This window comes from Cupressus sempervirens, chromosome 8 (genome assembly GCF_028749045.1).
Source record: "Cupressus sempervirens isolate cs-2001-9-10 chromosome 8, ASM2874904v1, whole genome shotgun sequence".
NCBI lineage: Eukaryota > Viridiplantae > Streptophyta > Pinopsida > Cupressales > Cupressaceae > Cupressus > Cupressus sempervirens.
In genome coordinates, this window is record NC_143125.1 from 837543023 (window position 1) to 837565242 (window position 22220).

General features: G+C 35.9%; 1 protein-coding gene across 1 annotated transcript; it reads left to right on the top strand.

Annotated features, from left to right (window-relative positions):
* Positions 1-237: 237 nt before the first annotated feature.
* LOC149545018 (uncharacterized) lies at positions 238-8481 on the top strand. The gene is made up of 4 exons (XM_089796033.1): positions 238-512; positions 605-701; positions 5754-5949; positions 8402-8481. Exons 1-4 carry the CDS (start codon positions 307-309, stop codon positions 8479-8481), a joined length of 579 nt encoding a protein of 192 aa, XP_089652159.1. The 5' UTR covers positions 238-306.
* The last annotated feature ends 13739 nt before the right edge of the window (positions 8482-22220 follow it).

Genomic DNA, 22220 nt, shown 5'->3' on the forward strand with positions numbered 1-22220 from the left:
AAAGTGTAAAAAAAATCTATTTTTATATTACTCGTTTTGGACTGATAAATCCTTTATGTTTTTGTAGGTAATAATGTTTTCTTTGAACATCTTTTTCATATGACATTAAGACTATTCGGACCCACCATACATATTAGGTACGTAGTTTCATATCATTTCTACATAATTTTTCTTTTCTTTCATTTACTGTAATATATTAAAGCTATTGATCTAACAATCTATTTGTTTTTAAAAAGGTGGAATTTACAAACCATGGAATTAAAAAACTAGCTCATTGCATCTTTTGATGAGAAATTTGGAAAAGACATGTTTGACAATGGCCTACTTCTCAAAAGAGCAGCAAAGCATATAAAGACTATGAGGGATCAATATAGAAGGGCTCTTAAGGATAACCCAAAGTACGACTGTCCAGCTATGATTCCACCAATTGAGTGGAATGAAATAGTAGAAGATGCAAAGGAGAAAAGGCAATCTGAAGATAGAGGTAATGAAGCAACACAGGGAAAAAAGAGGTATGTCATGATAGTATTAAGTACATTGTAATCATGCACTAATTATTCATATTTGTAAATATATAATCTAAGATGTTTGAAATTGTTCATAGATTGCAGGACACATCTGTGGCTACAAAAGCGAGAGTAGAAAATTTTGGCCAACACAAACTTGGCTTTGGTGGCTATATGAATCTCCAGTCTCGAGTTGTAAGTAGGAGCAATGATATGAAATAAATTTTTTTAATATAATGTTGCAAAAAAATTTGTTTAGTGAAACCATACATACAAAACTGATGATATTAAGCAAAAAATAAAGGGCACATAATTCAATGTGGAGGTCACAGATGAAGATAGAAAACTCGCCTTGAAGGAAGGCTATAAATTCATGGTTGCATGCCTACTCAAAGAATCTATAAGCCTTGCTCAAGAATCTAGTTCACCAAATGATATCTCACAGGTAAATTGGTTAGATGAAAAGTAAATGAAATTGAATAGTTGATCCTTTTCTTTTTTGGTATTAGTTTTGAACGTAAATTGACTACATAACAATGTGCATAACATTTTATTGCAGCCTTCATATCCTACCACAGAACCTGCTCATGACGAAGGCCATAATGTGCATTATAGTGGTGGAGGTATTAATTTGCTATTGGAAATTAATTATGCAATCAAAAATATGAAATGTTCTCCTTCCATTTATTGTCCAAGCATGCTCTTATCGAAACATATATTCTATGCTCATTGTGCAGATCTTTTAGAAAATGTATTGTTTAAATACTGATATTAGTTTGTGAGCCATTACCACCAGGTCTTCAGATCGTTGAGGCTATTTTACTATATGATTTGAAAATCCATAACTATAGTTTTCATCACTGGAAGGTGTGTTTGTGTTGCTGCTCAATTCCATTGCAGTGTACATGAGATTTTGTTTGTTTGAGCTGAGACTTTTCTCTTGGCTATTTGTTGTTTATTAAATCATAGTAGTTTGCATTTCTTGTATTATGTATTTAGGGTATTCTTGAGAAATGAGAACCAGGTTTATAGATTGGCAAGGCAATTTATTATATGATTTGGATCATTCACATAGTTTTGTTCTTATTTCTCTAACACTACTTTAAAGATTATCTCTGGTTGCTGAAACATATTCATTATTTTAAAATAGGGATCTTTAAGCTTTTTATCAGTAGTTGATAATGATTTCCAACTCTGTACTTTGATAAATCATTTGTTCTAACAAATCTCATAGAGTAAATATTTTGATATTGCTATCATGATTTAACTGTGTAGTATTTGAGTCAAATTTATTGACTCATATTTCATGTGCAGTGCTCAAAATGAATCCATCACTCATGATAATATTTTTTTGAATATTTCAGAGCATGTTAAACATCATGTCGAAGGAGTGGAACATGTTCCAAGTGTTCAACATGTTGACATGGCGGTGGATCAAAATGTTAATGTACATGATGTGGCATTGTCAGGTAAGAAAAATGCATGTTATGTTGTACTAGTACCTAATTATAGACTGGTAACAGTTAAAAAAAGAAAAAGAGTATGCCAATTTATCCCATTCACTTGTTCTTGCGACAGAGCCCCCTTTAGTGCAGCAGCCTCCTGCTCCTGCAAAGAGAAGGAGCCATCATAATTTGAAATTACACGTGCTAGAAGAGGAGGAGAATGATGCAGATATGGATGCTCCTATGAGCACTTTTCTTAAGAGAGCTCATAAAAACAAAAAGATGAAATGATGTTTTAAAAATCTTCTTTCAAAAACCTTGTTGGATAATGAAAGAACTTTGTTTTAAGTAATTATGTATGAATGATGCGTATTAATACTGATTTTTATCTTATGTTAATGAATATTTTTATGTCTTAATGAAGTCTTGATTAGTATTGTGTATTAATGAATTTTATATCATATTAATGAATGTTATGTGATTGTATTGATTGAATGTTATGGTTCATAAATGGATGAATGAATCAATGAAGTATGTAATTAGATGATAATGGGTACTTTAGATTGATGTTAGGGGGAGGGGGGTGAGGCTAGACGAGCTTCCACCTTCACATGGTTGGCCTTGTTAAGTAGAGAATATTATAGTATTCTTGAAACCAAGTGAAGCTCAAACTAACATAAAATGGTCACTTTGCATGTGGTAGGTCTAAAATGATCCACGACTACTGCTGCCCATAACATGAATTTGTGAAATACATTTTGATATCACCAATTTCAACACTCTATTCAAAGAATAGAAATGGCCTATAGTCTTAGCATGAATTTTGAGTAATGCCTCAGTCCAGATTGCCTCAGAAGTGGCTAGAAGAAGCCTGCACAAGTCTGAGACTATGAACTCTCCCCGCCTTGGCCAAGAAGAACTTGCCAACTCTCTACTATTATGGCAAACTACAGAGTGGTGTGGCTGGTCTGCAACCAACCAATAAGTTCACAATTAAAGGAGTGAGCCTTCCTTCACCAAGGATTGCCAAGCAATGATCTCAAGTGTACCAATTTGATCAATGCTCCAATCCTTATTGAGAATCTTGTCCCAATCAATCTCTAGATGAAAAAGGGACACAAAGTGACTAGTCAAATGGTGAATAATACCTAAATGTTTGAAACTTTCATCCTTATATCTTCCAAGGTCACTCCAGTGAATCCCAACCAGTTCCATTGCTTCTTGTTGAGAAATCCCAACATTGACACCCAATCGAGATTGATCCCCAAGACCAATGCATCACATGAAGAAACTACATTCCCAAGCACCATAACAAGCACAATGCACTCTTACTCTATGATACAGAGGTGGTGTGTGGTATCCATCTTCTTCATATGAGATAGCAAATCTATTAATTTAGCAACAACTCTTTACTCCAATGTCCCCTCAAGGACTTACCTTCCATGCTACCCCAAGTGCACTTAGAGTTTCCCAAACACCATAACTTCTTCCAAGGCTTCAACCTTCATTCTTCCTTTATGAATCATCTCCTCATGGCCTTTCCACCATGTTCCATCCATCCATTCATTTTGGACAACTAATCTCTTACCCAACATTCATATCTAGCCTTAAAGCTAGTAGCCCTCACCAGTCACTAATTTGGATTTCTCTCCAATAGTTCCCAAACAACTATGGAAACTAAAACCTGATTAAGATACCCTTTTGGGATCTATACATCCTCCCTAAGTTTCAATATCAACCCTTTTGGACCATACCCAAGATCCGATACCCCTAGCCTATCCACACTAGGCCTAATTCTCCAATTTTACACAGCAACCCACAACTCCACTGAACCCTATGATTTGAAAGGGTGAAAAAGTCCTTCTAGGGGTTGAGAAACAATAGATTTTAAAGTTCTACCATTTACACAACACATTTGCCACCAAACCCTTGGTTTTGGGGTCACTAATCTAAGGCCTGTTCAACAGGACCTCTAACCATATCACCAGAACAAAATAATTGCATAAACACTTCATATTTGATCCCCCCATACACATTTGATCACCAATCATCTTCAATCCTAAAGTAAATTACTTTTAATATGACTAGTGTCTATATTGGTATGTACGAAATAGTATAGAAATTGTATGGACAACCAAGAATTGAATAAAATTTTTGAGTTTTCTTGCACATTTGAAGCATATTTTGGTGGTGTAATATTTCATTCATGTTGGGAAAGTTTTATCAAGAGACTTTGAATCATATTTAATACATTTATTAACAGGTTTAACTCTTTATTGCTGCTGTCACGCCAAAAGTCATAGTTTTGCCTAGTTTAACATGAAGAAATGAGGGTTCCATCCAATGTGTACTCTTAACTGCTTCTTGGAATGGAACCCATAGCACTAACATGCCCAACTAACCTCTAATATGCAAGAAAAGTGAAGATTTGCAGGTTATTGTGAAAGAAATGCAAAGTTGAGTGCTGGAACAACTAATTTGGGTACCCAAATGAGTGCTAGGTGTTATGCAGCTGTACATCTGGCTTAACAAGGTATACTTTTTATTTGATATTCTTTGAAGACATGATGATTGGATGGTGAATCCTAATTTTTAGATCCTGGAAGTGTGTGCTTGACCTAGATTGGTGATACCCTTGATTTTGAGGGTTTTAAGGCTTGCATTTGGGGGTTTCATATCAAAAGTCCTCGTAGGATGAAATTGATGATGGATTTGTCTAATTAGGCACAAAATATGATGAATCTATGAATTTGGTGGAGTTGGGATAAGTATATTGCATAGTTGCTTTGTAAAACCTCATGTTTTACCCTTGAAAAAAAGTGACAATCATGATTTTTTGCCCACATGTGGAGGGGCCCACCCTTCTAGCCAATTGAATGGCAGTGACTAAATGATTATTTTGACCAATGAAATGGTTGCAGTAGGAAGTGCCATGTGGCATCTACAGGAGGCTCATCATAAGGTCAGGACACTAAGGAGGAAGATGTAAGATGCTACACTATAGCCATAAGATCAAAAGGATAGAGTTTGACTATTATGATGTCATGACATTCCATATGATCAGGGGCTTCAAATAATAGAGCTAAGATATCATGACATGGTGTATTGGTGTGAGGTCATAAATTGAAAATTGTAAGCTTGACATATTAAAAAATTGTAGGTTTCTCGTGTGGTCGAGAGTTGAAAATTAAAATGTTAAGATATTACAAATTCATCATAATATCATATTGTCATAACACCATAATATGCATAAGTTCCAAATTTCAAAAGTTGCATAGATGGATGTGGGTTCTGCCCAAGCAATCAACCAATGGAAATTTAAGAAGTGACAGGAAGAAAAGATAAAATCATATTGTCTAAATGGATGTATTGTATCATATTTAATTTTCACTATTTTATGAAATATTTTAATCCATTCCTCTAAGTTTCGAGCCTTTTTATTGCCAAATCTTTTTCCATGCAGAACTTCATTTCAATCTTATTGTCCATAGACATGAATTTAAACCTTGTGCCTCCCCCCGCCATATTGTTGCTTTGGCAAAGAGAATTCTAAGAAAGAAGTGTTTTCTTTTTCTGGTTTTTAATGCCAAAATTCATCCAAATGCTTTGGGGATGCTTTTTTCATTTTTAATTTATTTATCTTATATGTGGCTTGATTTAACTGAAAGTCTTAGAAGGTATTTTTTAGATCTGTAGAATTGAAACCAACTGAATTTTATACCTATCTGAGAGAGGAGAGATAACTGGTGGATTTATTGCTCAACAATGAATTAATATCTCTTGTTTGATTGTGTTGTCTTAGAAAAATAAACAAATCTTAATCGATGCAGTTTTCCATGATGTGAATGAAGATTATGTAGAAATGGCAAATGATTTTACAAGGTTGGGATTTCTAGCTCCTGGTACAGATGTAGCTCCTATTGTTCTAGCATTAGAAGCAATATGGCAGAATTCTGTTGGGAAAGGACTCGCTGACTTTAATTTTAGGACTATTACTGGTAAACTTATCAACACTTATTCCAACCCTTGCAATTTACTACAATTTGTCTCATTTGGCTTCTGAGTAATTTTCATTATTGTAGATCATCAATTTTCCTAGTTTGTTTTCATTCTTTTAATACTTCTGATGCTCAAGCCTCAAACTAAGCTTAAGAATATTAGTCAGTATTCACTATAAATTAGAGACAATTCTATGCAATTTTTGGTAATAATTTGACTTGCCCTTGACTCTTGATAATCTCTGAATTAGCATGCTTTGGTAAATACTATTAGTGTTCATGGTGCAAGTTTAATGCCCACTCTTGCCAACTTTTTTTCTAGTTTCTCTTCCAAAATCTACATCTTTTTGGATTTCATCTTAAGTAATTTGTTTTCTTCTACTAGAGAGTAGAAACCATAGTACCGAACAATTCTGAAATAAGCATACCAAGTGAAATGTAATATTATTATATTCAGGATTAACTTGTTCAATTATACAATTTGAATATCTTCATATTTAATAACAGATATCTCTACTAGCTATTTTATTAGAGACCTTAACTCATTTATATCTTTTGATGTTGTCAAAACTAGCCTTTTTAAGCTCAAATAAATCTTTTAATGAAAAGATTGTTTTCTATGCTGGTGACCCAAATAATTTGTACGGTTGATGCCAAATTATTTTTGAAGTCTTTGATATATCAATGGGCTGTAATTCTGAATCTGCTATATAAGATGTAATGAAAATTTTTACTTAATCGTACCTTTATTTCTAATGTTTATTCTATCATTTATGATTTTTTTGACTCTGTAGGTGCTTTATTGATCCTTCGACTTTGCAAGCATTTATACATCAATTATATTATTCTTTTCAGCTTTCTGTCTGCAAAACTTAATGGTTGCTAAATTTTTTCATTAAAGTGGCTTACATTGTGAGAACCAAGATATCTGGTAGCCTATATTTCCAATGCCCGTATCAATTTTCTGGCCTTGTGGGTGCTTTCATTGTTCCATTGATTATTCCCTAAACATTTAAGCATCAACTAGATTTTTTCGTTTTAGCTTCCCCTATGCAAGTCTTATGTATGCTCAAATTGTTTCATGATTTACAATGTTTTTTTTTTGCAAATAGGCACCATAGTTATCTAGGGTACAAGACATTTTCTCTAATTTGTTTTGTTTCTAATTCTAGATGCATGATTTTACTGCAAAAATGCTTATGATTCAGTCTTAAGGATATTGACGACTAGAGCACTTTGTTAATAAATAATTAACATCAAGTCAGTATCTTCTACATAAATTTTGCACCATAGCTTCATTTTCTATCTATATTGTACTCTTCAATAACATAATAGATTTGGAGTGTCTCTATTCTCTTCAATGTATTAAAAAAGACCCTTGGATTTGTTTAGTTTAGTTTCTCTAAGTTACTCTATGTAGTGATGCAGAATCTCCTTTTATAGAATGTGAATGGTTTTAGATGCACACCAATATGGACATTGTGTAAATGCCAGACTATATGCCTATTGATGTCAGCAACATGGACATCAAATGTGTCCTCTTCCATTGTATTACTTGTTGATTTCAGCAGCATGGAGATCAATTTTTTAATTCAAAAGATATTATTTAGAATTGCAAAGAGTGATCCTCATGTCCTCCACTCTCTTTAGTCTTATATTTATTCTCTTAATTTTCATGTGTTGTAACTCCTATTGGCAATCTCATTTTTAATGAAATTAATGTGTAGTCTCTATTTGCAAAAAAATTCAACAAACTCGTGTACTAGTATCCAATATGCATACCTGAAAGGTTTTCTCTTGTTATTCGCTCATTGCTGACTCAAGAAGGAATCTGTTTCACTCTTCAACCAGACTTCAAGTTTCTTGAGGTAGAGAGAGTTGAATTATTTTGTATTAGATGAAAATATAATTTGAGTAGGGTTTTTATATAAAGTATCATCATGTGAAACAACATTGTATTTTAGAAAATTCTACTTCATTAATATGATTTAGTGAATTCAGTCCTTCTAATGATCATTATATTGATTCATATTATTGTTAGCAAGAACAAAATTGTGAAAACAAGGAGCAGCTTCAAAAGGTTACAAGAAAAGTTGGGTATGATAACTGCCCCTGAAGAGAAAAGAAGTTCAAGCTATCATAGATATCCAAATAGCCAAGAACATAGAAGGAAAAGAATACAAAGAGTGTACGATCAAGTGAAGGAAAAGGCCAGTTGACAAAGCCACTTGTATGCATGCTTTTGAGGTGGCTAAGCAAGGGATAATAGTTCCAAAATCTTTGTTACATGTCCATGAGTTTTAGACTAGGAACATTTTTATCTACATGGAGAGATTGCTTTAGGAGTACCCAACCCTTCCTTACATACTTTTTGCTAGCTTCTATTTGCTCAGTTTTACATGTAGACTTTCTACTTTGTTATGTTACTTCGGTTTTGTTTGTGTTGTTTCAGGTGCTCGAGTTGGAGGTTATTCCTTTGACCTTTTGGTCTGCCTGGATGGAATGTCTTCTTTTTTGAACCCTTCTCATTAAGAATAATACAATGCAAGCATGGACAAGGAGTGGCAGTCCTGGAGCCCCATTATCAGTAGCAGTTAGTAGAATTAGCAGAAGTTAGTATACTTAGAAAATAAAGTATACTTAGCCTCTATTATTGAATTCTCTTCCCTATCACACTATCATCAATTTTCCATTATCACGAGGCTCATTCCCTTGCATTTTGTGCCATCCAGTTAATTGATTCATCTAAGGAATACTAAGATAATCCATTATCCTATCATTGATATCATGCTCCACAATTCCTTCCTTAGGCAGCTCAATTAGTGCATGTGAGCTCAAGTTTGTAGATATTGCTGATAAAACCAAATGAAGAAGATTCCCAATGCTGCAACTGCTTTAGGTAAGAAAAGAGTCCAAATCCACAATAAGCCAAGTAACCCTTCAAAGTCTTTTCAGTCTTTTCTAGATAACCCATACTCATCATTTCTGATCTCATTCAATTCCTCTGTACTATAAAATTTTGGATACATCTTGAACTTGGCATAGGCCTCATAAGTACAGTGCTTGTAAAAAAATATCTTTGGGCCTTCAAATGAATGAGGGTGTTCAAATGCAAGATCCCAAACCCCCTCAAAGTTACAACAGTGACTTCTTCTTCATTCAATGCCATAGTAGCCTGTGATTTTGAAAGAAAGTTTTCATCAGATGCTTCTTCAAGAATTGTCTTAGTTTCATTTCCTACTTCTCCTCCAAGCTAGTTGTCTTGATGGAAGTCCTTCCCTATGACATCTCTTACACTAATTTTGTAGATTGGAAAACATTATTGAAAAATGAAACTGTTTCTTCTGATTATGATTCTGTAATCTTGCATGGCAATAATTTCTTAGATGACTGCTCGTACTACCCAACAATGATTGCCTCATATGTTATGGTGATTTCTCAGTAGGTACAAATGCAATCAATCAAATCACAAGAAAGATATTAATCAAGAGCTCTGGTTGATTTGATGCAAATTTTATTACTTTATATCTCTCCTGGCAACCACCCAATCTACTCCAAATGATCAGCTGAGTCACATAGGTAGCATTCATATCATGGCTGAGCTATCTACACCAAGCCACCATGAATCTTTATCTTCAATCTAGAGAAGTCAATTATTGTAGAGCTTTGTCATAGCATTGCACATCCACCCAGCAAGCCCAATCCCCCAATAGCATATAGATCCATCAAACCCAATGATATATCTCCATCTCAGCACTGTCATGTCATCCCTAAAGTCCATTTAACAAGTGCTTGGAAAGATGAGTATTTCTCTTAAATTTGCATCATCTGCAAGCATCTACCATGTTCATTGCAAATCCTCATCTTTAAATAGGGAGTGCTCAGTATATTCTACTACGCCTTGAAAGAAATCATCTCAATGTTGATTGTACTAGACATTTGATGTGCAGAATGTTCCCAAAACATTTTATCAGCAGATTAAGCACATCATGTGACATTTCCTTGAAGCAACCATATTCAAGCATCATGTGATCCAAACTTTGATTAATCTGCAATGCCAGAACAAACATCAAAAATCAACAGTGCCCACATTTGGTGCTGACTTGAGCACTGACATTAATCAACCATTGGCATTCTAACATTCCCAAGTCATGGTGCCCATGAGCATTGACATCGAACACTCTCCAATATCTCTTCCTAGCATTATCCATCTTATCTCCCTCCGACATTCAGCAACATTGAAGTGCAAACAAGAATTTTGAACATGTTTTGCATCTATCACAACATTGATAATTGATTGCCTAACTCGCCTGAGTTTTGTAGTGTTCAACAACTTGAACATGGATTCGGAGCTACAAGTGGTCCCAAAATGTGCCACAGATGCTAAGACATCCATGCGAAGAGTGAAGAAGCATTGTATATACATTCATGAGTGACATAGACTTATGATTCATCATTGAAGCTTTCCATCCTATACTATGACCTACACAAGTACATGTCCAAACATTGATCTCACAACACTGTGCAGGAGATCTGAAACTTGGGACATGTGCTCTCACTTCCTTGTCTCACCACCTGTGCTCCAAATATTCGTAATAAGTTCAAGTTTATCACAATCCATTTTTTATTCAACTTTAGTCCTTCGAAAGACCCCTAAGATCGAGTGGCTCTAATATTGCAATTTTAAGGTGATGTTGAAATACTTCCTCTAATGTTAACGCCCTTCTTCCATTATCGCTTCATGAAGTTATTTTCATATAGGACAACTAGAATCCTTTTCACCTGCCAATTGACTATCCTACTGTAACTTTTATGTCTCCCAGATTTTGCTCTGATACCAGCTAAAATGAGATAGTTGATTAAGATGATAAGTATTGTTCTACAAATATGATGATCTTCGAACTGTAGGAAGTATGTCATATTTATTGATTTCAATGTGTATCTTCCCATCAGGAAAGCATATATATATTATATTCAATAGCAACTTTAGGATCGGTCATGGCTCTTAATTGTGAAAGGTCACAATTAGTTGGTGTTCAGTAACTCACTAAATCCAATATAATTGATCCATATACAATATATTGAATATATATATTATGCACATGATTCAACTTACTTAGATATGAAGCTGGTATAGTTTCAGACTTGTTATGAAGATAATCTGACCGAAGCTGTCATATATCAACAGATATGAATATCACAACTAGCATAGATGTCACTTTCAACTTAATGTTCATAATTCTTCCTACATAAATGTCATTATAGTTTTTGTACTCACCCATTATGTTTCTTTATGAAATCAGTTTATTTGCATGCTTCTCAAGTCACCAATGTTGCTCATCAATAATTTATCGTGTAAGGCCAAATCCTATGAAATTTTACCCTTTGCCAAACAATATGATTGAAGATCAATGCTAGAGACAACAACTTTTTAATAATTTCGTAGTATCAAAAGATTTCTACGCATCTACATGTTTGTCAATTACGCACTCCACTTCTTTTTCAATGGTATAGTTAGTTGATTAGTTGCTTCATCATTGATTTCTCTAAAGTCTATATACATGGTGTAGGGAAAGGGCTCTAACGATATAGGATAAGTCAATGTTTTTGTTTAATATTGATGCTTGTCCATTTTGAAAATCTCCTACTTTGAATGGCATGGCTAATGATCATTGAATCGCCTTCCGCCTTTACATTGCATACACCAATTTTTCAATATGCATTAAGACTAAGAAGGGGACATGTCCCTTTTTTGAGCTAAAAATATTATTATATTAGCAATTTAGTTAAGTTGACCAAAAGGTAACTATAATTGGAAAAACTATATTAAACCAGGTTGGCTTTCCTGCTTATTGGACTTACAAAGTAATGAAATGTGAAGTTATGTCATATTTCTTGGCTTAAGTCTAACTGGGTTATATGTTCATTATACAATTTAATCTTTCATATTATTATTTTGTGTGCTTTATTGATTATTACAATAGCATTTGGGTGCTTTTCCAATATTTCTATTAGCAAAGTAGAGCACATAACAATTTGCTTGATGTATTGATGTCGTCTTTTCTTATTTTAGGAAGTTCAACCATCAACATCAGGAATTGGGCCATTTTTCAGTAGTGCCCTTAACTCTACAAGTAGAAAAAAATTTCAGGCTATACACTTCCTTCAGTCAATGTAAAAGAATAATCATTTGTAGAGCCTCTGATAGGTCAAGTCAATAGTCCAAGCACAAGCTTTAGTTGGTATAAAAGTAACAAAGCTAGAACAATCAACTTGGTGACATGACTTGGTGGGCTTGGCGAGCTGACCTGGCATGCGTACTTGAACACTAGACTTGGTGAACTGACTTAAAGAGTCAACTCATTGAGGTGACTCGATGGGGGTGACTTGGTGGGCTGACCTACAGAGTTGACCTGGGGCGGACTTGGTGAGCAAACTTAAAGAGTTGACTTGGTGAGTGTACTTGAATTGTCAGTTTGGTGAGCTGACTATGAGAGTCGGCTTGGCAAGCTGATTTGGCGAGTCAACTTAAAGTGGCAACTTGGTGGTGCAAGTTGGTGAGTTGACTTATTGAGGCCACTTGGTGAGGCGACTTCACGAAGCAACTTGGTGAGCTGACCTACTAAGTGTACTTAAAGACTAACCTTGATGAGGTGCTTTGATGGGGTGACTTGATGACAAAACTTGGCATGCAGACCAAGTGAGTTTACATGGTGAGCGAGCTTAGAGAAGCAACTGTATGGGGCAACTTTGTAAGCACACTAACTGGGCCCACTTGGTGGGGCAAGGTGGTAAAACCATTGGGTGAGTCAACTTCGTGAGCTGACTTAATGAGTCAACTCGTTGAGGTGACTGGGTGGGGGTGACTTGGTGAGCTGACCTGGAGAGTTGGCCTAGGGGGTGAACTTGGTGAGCGAACTTAGAGAGTCGACTTGGTGAGCATACTTCAATTATCAGCTTGGTGAGCTGACTTGGCTGGGAGCCGGCCTGACGATCTAACATGGTGAGTGGGCTTAAAGTGGCAACTTGGTGGGGCAAGTTGGCGAGCCGACTTAGCGAGGCCACTTAGAGATGTGACATGGCAAGCTAACTTGGTGAGTAAGCTCGATGAGCAGACCTAAAGATTGACCTTGTTGAGGCACTTTGGCGAGGTGACTTGATGACTGAACTCAAAGAGTCAACTTGGCGAGCATACTAGTGCATTTGGGTTCATTTTTTGACCTTCATTGATCAAATTTTTGACCAAATTTGACCAACCCATTGGTCAAACTTTATCTGGTCAAAATTTTGACCAACTCACTGGTAAATTTTTTTTTAGGCATTCTATAAAATAGTCACATGTCTTGCGTATGATATGACATTTTGCATGTATCATGTACTCTCTCTCATCCAGCTAATGATGGATTATGTAGAGTGATTTGAAACCATGATGCTAAAAAACACACAATCAAATCCAAAATGAACATGCACTACAAATGGATTGTGGAAATTTGATATTGGTAAAATTGCATGCATGTCTACCAAGACAATCACAACTTAAACATATATTTGTCCTAGTAGACATGCATGCAAAATTAACAATATCAGATTTCCACAATCCATTTGTAATGCAAGTTCATTTTGGATTTGATTGTGTGTGTTTTTTAGCATCATGGTTTCAAATCATTCTCCGTAATCCATCATCAGCCAGATGAGAGAGTGCAGGATGCATGCAAAATGTCATATCATATGCAAGACATGTGACTATTTTATAGAATGCCTAAAAAAAAATTTACACCTATCTGTTGGTAGAAATTTCTACCTTCGTTGGTCAAAATTTTTGACCTTTATTGGTCAAAATTTCTACCTTTTTTGGTTCAACTTCTTTGACCTTCGTTGGTCCAAATTTCTACCTTCATTGGTCAAAATTTTTGACCTTCACTAGTCAAAATTTTTGACCTTCATTGGTCAAAATTTCTACCTTAATCCATGAAATTTTTAACCCTCGTTGGTCAAAATTTCTACCTTGCTTGGTCGAAAATTTTGACCATCATTGGTGGAAATTTCTACCTTTATTGGTCAAAATTTCGACCAATTCCTGTCAGAACTTGCAAATGGCAATTGAGGTTTTTTGACCAATGTATTGGTCAAAATTTTGACCAACATAAGGTTGGTCAAAATTTTGACCTAAAAAATTCTGACCAATTGGTTGGTTGAAGTTGGTCAAAGTTTGGTCAAAATTTGGGTCAAAATTTTGACCATTAATGGTCGAAAAATGGTCTCAAATGTACTAGTGCGAGCATGGTTGATGTCAAGTTCTCTATGGTTTCCAAGTTTATGTTGATGTCAAGTGTTTGTTGGTTTCAGACTCATGTATATGTCGAACATCACCAAGTGCCAGTATTTATTTTGGTCCTTCTTTGACCTATTTGTCTATGTTTGGTTCTAGTTTGAGCTAACCTTGTGCATTAATTGTGTGATTTTTATTTAATATTTTTTGTGAGCTGACTTTTGTCTTAGCTTTGAATTTAATGTAAGGGTCTAAATTGTAATAGGATGACTTGTGGCCATGCATGTATTTAAAGGTGTCATGGGTAGAGTCTTAGGATAGAGAGAAGAGGAAGGAAGAGTAAGAAGTAGAGTTAGAATGTGAAGATTATAATCAAAGATCAAAGCTTGAATTCTACTATTGGTCATAACCCAGAAGGCCTTACACTTGGGCATGTATTTAGACAAATTGATGAATCTATAAAGTGTTTCACTTGTGCTTCTCCTTTGGTTATTGTTCTCTATGTTGTATTTCCACCATGTTTACTCTTGCAGGGGGATTTGGTAGTCGGGTGTACCTTTGGCCCTAGTTAAATGCACCACTAGATGAGTCAAATAGGTCAAATAGACTTATTTTCACCTCTAGCACAAGTTCAAGGTGTAATAGTAAGGAAACTCAGATGCAAAAACAACTTCCTACACTAATCTCTTAAGGAAAGTATTGTGAAAATTCTTTTAAAATCCTTACAATTTTAGATTCAATATTATGTAAACAATAATATTGAAGTCAACCATGAATACTAAAAATAGATAGAGAAATAATAACACATAAACACAAAGATATGTCAGTGGGGAAAAAATTTTCGGTAAAACAAACCCACCCCTCCTGAACCTATACAATGTATTATCTTCAACTCAAAGGTTACAACACACTTATGTTAGATTGTGGTGACTGATCAGGAAAGTATTGTACATACTTCATAAATAGTGGGGTTCGAGGCATCGGCCCGAAAAAAAAAAATTTTTGGAAGTAGCCGACATCGTAGCCGACATATTATGGCCGACATATGGCCGACATGTTATAACCCTAAAGCGGTTTAATACTTGTATAAAAAGGGCTTAGGGTTGGGTATTTTTCATGTGTGGTGATACGAAATTGGTTCTTATGGTGGTATTGAGCTGTAAGGGATTATGGATTGTAATAAGGTTGTAATCACTGGATTGTAATAAGATCGAACTTGCTATTTGGTGGACGTAGCCCAGGGATTGGGTGAACCACATTAAATCTTGGTGCCTTGTGTTCATTTCTGTGTGTTCTATTATTTTCTGTTATTGGTTATATTTGCATGTAGTTTTTATTTCTGTCCGTGGTTTATCCTAACAAGTGGTATCAGAGCCTGGTTTTGGCCTGGTCATGGGTTCAAATCTCCCCGATGCCTTCCCGACCTGCGTAAGCACCTGGTATGCGCGTCGAGCGGGAGATTGTTGGGTGATGCGATGTGCTCCCCTACCCACAGGTGGTTAATTATATGGTGTTCCATGTTCACTAACAGTCATGGCTTTTGGTGTAACGGCAAATGGGCCCTACAATTGGTATCAAGAGGAAAGTCAAAGGGGAGGAGGTCTCAATCGAGAGGACCAAATGATTGCTGGTACTGTGGGAAACTAGGGCACAAAAAGAAAGATTGCTAGACTCGAAAGAAAAATGAAGGAGATAAATCAGATGGAGACAAAGAGGCAAATGTGGTAAGTAACAAATCCAAAGAGGATGCTTTGCTTCTGTCTTTAGAGAGTGTTGATGATTCATGGGTTTTAGATTCTGGTGCTTCTCTTCATGCTACACCTCATAGAGGTTATTTCATTGATTATGTCCAAGGGGATTTTGGGCTTGTTTATTTGGGGGATAATGAACCCTGTCAGATTGTTGGAAAGGGAAAAATTAAGATTAAGTTGTAGAATGGGAATCATTGGCTACTACATGAGGTAAGACATGTTCCAAAACTAAGTAGAAATTTAATTTCAGCAGGGCAACTCGGTGATGAGGGTTGTGTAGTTACTTTTAATGATAAAAATTGGAAGGTTTCAAAAGGTTCCCTTGTAGTAGCAAAAGGTGTGAAAGTAGGAACCTTATATCTTTGTACAGGTCATATTGTTCCTTCTACTTTGATTGTTTCAGAGAAAAATGAATATTCAGGAACAATTACTGCAGATGAGCAGGGAGAACAAATAGCTACTGTGGATTCTGATACAGCGTTGTGGCACAATAGACTTGGGCACATGAGTGAGAAAGGTATGAAAGTAATTCATTCAAGGAAAGTTTTACCAGGTCTAAAATGTGTGAATATGGATTTCTGTGAAAGTTGTGTGTATGGAAAACAAAAGAGAGTGAGTTTTGTAAAGACGGGGAAGGAAAACAAAAAGGAGAAATTAGAGCTTGTGCATACAGATGTATGGGGACCGGCTCAGGTATCTTCCCTTGGTGGCTCTCATTATTATGTTACATTTATTGATGATGCAACTAGAAAAGTATGGGTTTATTTCCTTAAACAGAAATCTGATGTATTTCAAACTTTTAAGAAATGGAAATGCTTGGTTGAAAATGAGACTGGTAAGAAATTAAAATGTCTTAGATCTGATAATGGTGGTGAGTATTGCAGTCATGAATTTGAAGATTATTGCTCCACTAATGGTATTCATAGACAAAAAACTGTTCCAAGGACTCGACAGGAAAATGGAGTGGCTGAACGCATGAACAGGACTATAATGGAGCGCGCAAGGAGCATGAGGTTGCATGCTGGGTTGCCCTTACACATGTGGGCGGAGGCTGTCAATACTACAGTATATTTGATTAATAGAGGTCCCTCTACTCCTTTGGGCTGTGGTATTCCAGAGGAAGCATGGACTGGTAAGAAGGTGAGTTATTCTTTTCTCAAGACCTTCGGTTGTGAAGCTTTTGCTCATATAGACTCTGAAAATAGAACCAAGCTAGAAGCTAAATCAAAGAAATGTGTCTTTGTTGGATATGGCATTAATGAATTTGGTTATAGGCTTTGGGATTTTGAAAATCATAAAATTATAAGAAGCCGGGATGTCATATTCAATGAAAAAGTGTTGTACAAAGATCTGTTGCAGCAACATGAGAAGAAAGAAGATGATTATGTAGTGCTGGATGATACTCCAAAAGTTGATGTTCCAGCCATTACTCATGATGTGCAACAACTGCAGCAACAAATACCACACACACCAGTGAATGTTAGACGGTCAACAAGGCCAATTAGACCTCCACAAAGGTTTTCTCCCTCTTTGTATTCTATTTTACTTACTGATGCTGGTGAACCTGAAAGTTATGATGAAGCTATGCAGGTGGATACTAAGATTCAGTGGGAGTCTGCAATGAAAGATGAAATGGACTCTTTGCTGAAAAATAAGACATGGGATTTGTGCAAGTTGCCTACAGGTAAAAAGGCTTTACAGAATAAATGGGTTTACAGGTTGAAAGAAGAGGAAGGAGGTAAGAAAAGATTTAAGGCCAGGTTAGTTGTAAAAGGATTTGCACAGAAAAAGGGAATTGATTTTGATGAGATATTTTCTCCTGTTGTTAAAATGACTTCTATTCGTACTGTTTTAAGTCTTGTGGCTACTGAAGATTTGCATTTAGAGCAGATGGATGTTAAAACAGCCTTTCTTCATGATGATTTGGATGAAGAAATATATATGGCTCAGCCACAGGGTTTTGAGGTCAAAGGTAAGGAGAACTTCGTGTGCAAATTGAAGAAAAGTTTATATGGCTTGAAGCAAGCACCTTAGCAATGGTATCTGAAATTTGACAGTTTTATGCATGAGCATGGATATAATAGGTGTCATTCAGATTACTGTGTTTATTTTAAGAGGTTGGATGATGATAGCTACATTATTTTATGTTTATATGTTGATGATATGCTTATAGCTAAGTCTAACATGGATCATATTAAGGGGCTAAAACGCCAATTAGCACATGCATTTGCTATGAAGGATTTGGGGGCAGCAAAACAAATCCTTGGTATGAAGATTTGCAGAGATAGGAAGAACAGAACATTGACGCTATCTCAAGCTGATTATGTTGAGAAGGTGTTGCAACATTTCTCTATGGAGAATGCTAAAGCTGTCAGCACACCTTTACCTGGTCATTTGAAATTGACTAAGGAGATGTGTCCCAAGACACAAGAAGAGGAGGATAAGATGTCCAAGGTACCCTATGCTTCAGTTGTAGGAAGTTTGATGTATGCTATGGTATGCACTAGGCCATATATTGCACATGCAGTGGGAGTCGTTAGCAGGTATATGAGTCATCCAGGTTTTGAGCATTGGAATGCTGTCAAGTGGATTCTCAGATATTTGAGAGGAACATACAATAAGTGTTTACACTTTGGGGGCTCTACTATTGATTTACAGGGCTATGTTGACTCAGATTTGGCTGGGGATATTGATACCAGGCGGAGTACTATAGGTTATGTCTTTACTATTGGTGGGGCAGCCGTGAGCTGGGTTTCTAGGCTACAGAAGATTAATGCTCTCTCCACTACAGAGGCAGAGTATGTTGCTGCTATAGAGGCAGCCAAAGAGATGATATGGCTTCAGTTCTTCTTGGAAGAATTGGGACATCCTCAAAAGGATAATTATTTGTTCACAGATAGTCAGAGTGCCATTCATCTTGCTAAGAATTCAGCTCTGCATTCTAAGACCAAACACATACAGTTGCGGTACCATTTCATTTGGTCAGTTTTGGAGGATGGACAGTTAAAGCTGGAGAAGATACATACCAATGAAAATCCAGCAGATATGTTGACAAAGGTTGTAACAAGGGAGAAGCTGAACTCCTCTTCAGCTTCAGTTGGTCTTTTAGACTAAATGTGAATAAAAGAACAACAGAGTCCAGGGTGGTTTGATCCAGTGGGAGCCCCATGTGGTAGTTGTATTGCTACAGGATCAGTCTCCAAGTGGGAGATTGTTGTTTAGTGTGGAGCCTGATCAGTCCCCAAGTGGGAGATTGTTAGATTGTGGTGACTGATCAGGAAAGTACTGTACATACTTCATAATTTGGAAGTAGCCGACATGGTAGCCGACATATTATGGCCGACATATGGCCGACATGTTATAACCCTAAAGCGGTTTAATACTTGTATAAAAAGGGCTTAGGGTTGGGTATTTTTCATGTGTGGTGATACGAAATTGGTTCTTATGGCGGTATTGAGCTGTAAGGGATTATGGATTGTAATCAGGTTGTAATCACTGGATTGTAATAAGATCGGACTTGCTGTTTGGTGGACGTAGCCCAGGGATTGGGTGAACCACGTTAAATCTTGGTTCCTTGTGTTCATTTCTATGTGTTCTATTATTTTCTGTTATTGGTTATATTTGCATGTAGTTTTTATTTCTGTCCGTGGTTTATCCTAACAACTTATAGTGGAAGCTCTTTTAGGGTATAGAAGAATTATCTAGTAGCTACAAACAATACACTACTCACTCACTTCACTATCTATAGCCCTCAAAGTGCTTATATAATGTGATTTCCATTTTTAGGGCATCTTCCAAAGATAGCTCTTATGCATCATAGGAATCTACCATAACCATTTTAGTCATGATTTCCTTACACGCAATTAAATCTTCCAAAGATAGCACTTACACATCATAGGAATCCATCATAACTATTTTAGTCATGATCTCCTTACACATAATTAAATATTCCAAAAATAGCTCTTATGTGTCATAGGAATTTGTCATAACCATTTTAGTCATGATTTCCTTACACACAATTCACGATGCTGACACATGCAAGTGGTGTGACACATCAACATGCCAACTAGACATGTACACTTACACTTAATTGCATTATTTTCAAAAAATATATTTACAAAACAAATAATAAGAATAGGAATTATCCAAGGTTGAGACACCTTATTCCTAACATTCTCCCACTTGTCGAATACCTTGTAAGAGTAATAGGAACATAACAAGAACTAACTACTATAGGCCCAAAGGCCCATAGACTTTGAACACCATCTGAACTTCTCTATGCCCACTGGTTTCATCAATGCATCTACAACATTCTTTATAGTTTCTACCTTCTCCAAATTTACCTTTCCATCTTTCACCATATCTCTCACAAAGTAAAACTGCACATCAATGTGCTTTGTTCCGGCATGGAAAGTTGGATTCATTGCAAGGAAAATAACACTCTAACTATACAAGCAAATAATAATCTATCTTGCATCATGAATATCAAAACACAATCTCCTAATCCAAATGGATTCCTAACAAGCATGAGTAGTAGCCATGTACTCAGCTTCTGTAGTGGACAAAGCAACCATAGATTGTCTCTTACTCATCCAACTGATGGCACCACCAAACATAGTGAACACATAAGTACTAGTGGACCTCCTACTATCAATATCACCTACCCAATCTAAATCCAAAAACCCATGAGTACAAACTAAATGCAAAGCTCTTGAAGAGTTACCATGATAACAAATGCAGTAATTTGATGTAGCCCTCAAATATCTGAATACTTGCTTAATTGCATCCCAATGTACTTGTCTAGGATTAGCCATAAAGTAGCTTAGAACTCCCACTACTTTGGCATTGTCTAGTCTAGTATAGACCATAGCATACATAAGACTACCAACTACACTAGAATAAGGTACTCTACTCATGTCTTCCAGCTCACTAGGGGATTTTGGAAAATCATCTATGGATAACTTTGTTCCCATAGAAATAGGAACACACAAAGGTCTACAATCTTCCATGTTGAACCTTTCCAACACAGACTTCAAATACTTACTCTGACTCAACCAAAGCTTTCTATTAGACTGATCTCTACTAATTTCCATACCCAAGATGTACCTTTCTACCCCAAGATCTTTCATCTCAAATTGTGCTAACAACTAAGATTTAAAATCAGAAATCATACCCTTAGCCTTCCCAAATAGCAACATATCATCAACATATAATTCAACAATAAGAAGACAATCATTTTCAACTCTGAAATAAACACAATGATCTAATTTTGATCTTACAAATCCAATTGGTAACACAAAGGAATCAAACTTGAGGTACCACATCCTAGGAGATTGTTTCAAACCATATAGAGACTTCTTTAATCTACAAACCAAAGATTCTTTACCTTTAACAATGTAGTGCTTAGGTTGTGACATATAAATCTCTTCCTCAAAATCACCATGAAGGAAAGCTATGTTCACATCCATTTTTTCTATCTCTTAATCATATGATGTAGCAAGAGATAATAGAAATCTAATGGATGTCAACTTTGCAACACAAGAGAATATTTCACCATAATCTATCCCCTCTACTTGTGAATACCCCTTCACATCCAATCTAGCTTTGTATCTTTCAACACTCCCATCTACATAGAATTTCTTCTTGAACACACATTTATTACCAATAGGTTTCCATCCTTTAGGAAAAGGTATAAGGTCCTAAGTTTTTTTAATTCAATGAAGCCATCTCATCATCCATGGCCTCAATCTAGGAACCTACATCTTCCATATCCAAAGCTTCTTTCATAGATCTAGGCTCATCAATATTAGTAATCAAAGAAATGGCACAACTAGAATCTAACATAGAATAACCCAACCTTTCTTTTTGCTTCCTTATTCTCATGGATACCCTCAAGGGTTGAGGTTGAGGTTGAAGTTGTTCTTCCTCTTCTTTGAACTGTCAGAGCTACTAGAGCTGTCCTCATCACTAGACCCAACGTGGTCTTTCTATTTAGTTTTCTTAGGGGTAGGAGAAAACTAAACAATATTTTCCTTCTTTTCTCTTTCATCTAGTTGTAGCACAATAGCAGAAGATGTTAGCTCTCTAAAAATAACATTTCTGCTATACAATACTTTACTAGTCATAGGATCACAAAACTTGTATCCTTTCATACCAACACCATATCTAATGAAAATACTTTTGACATCTTTATTTTCCAACTTAGATCTTTTCTCCTTTGGAACATGTGCATAAGCTTCACAACCAAAAAC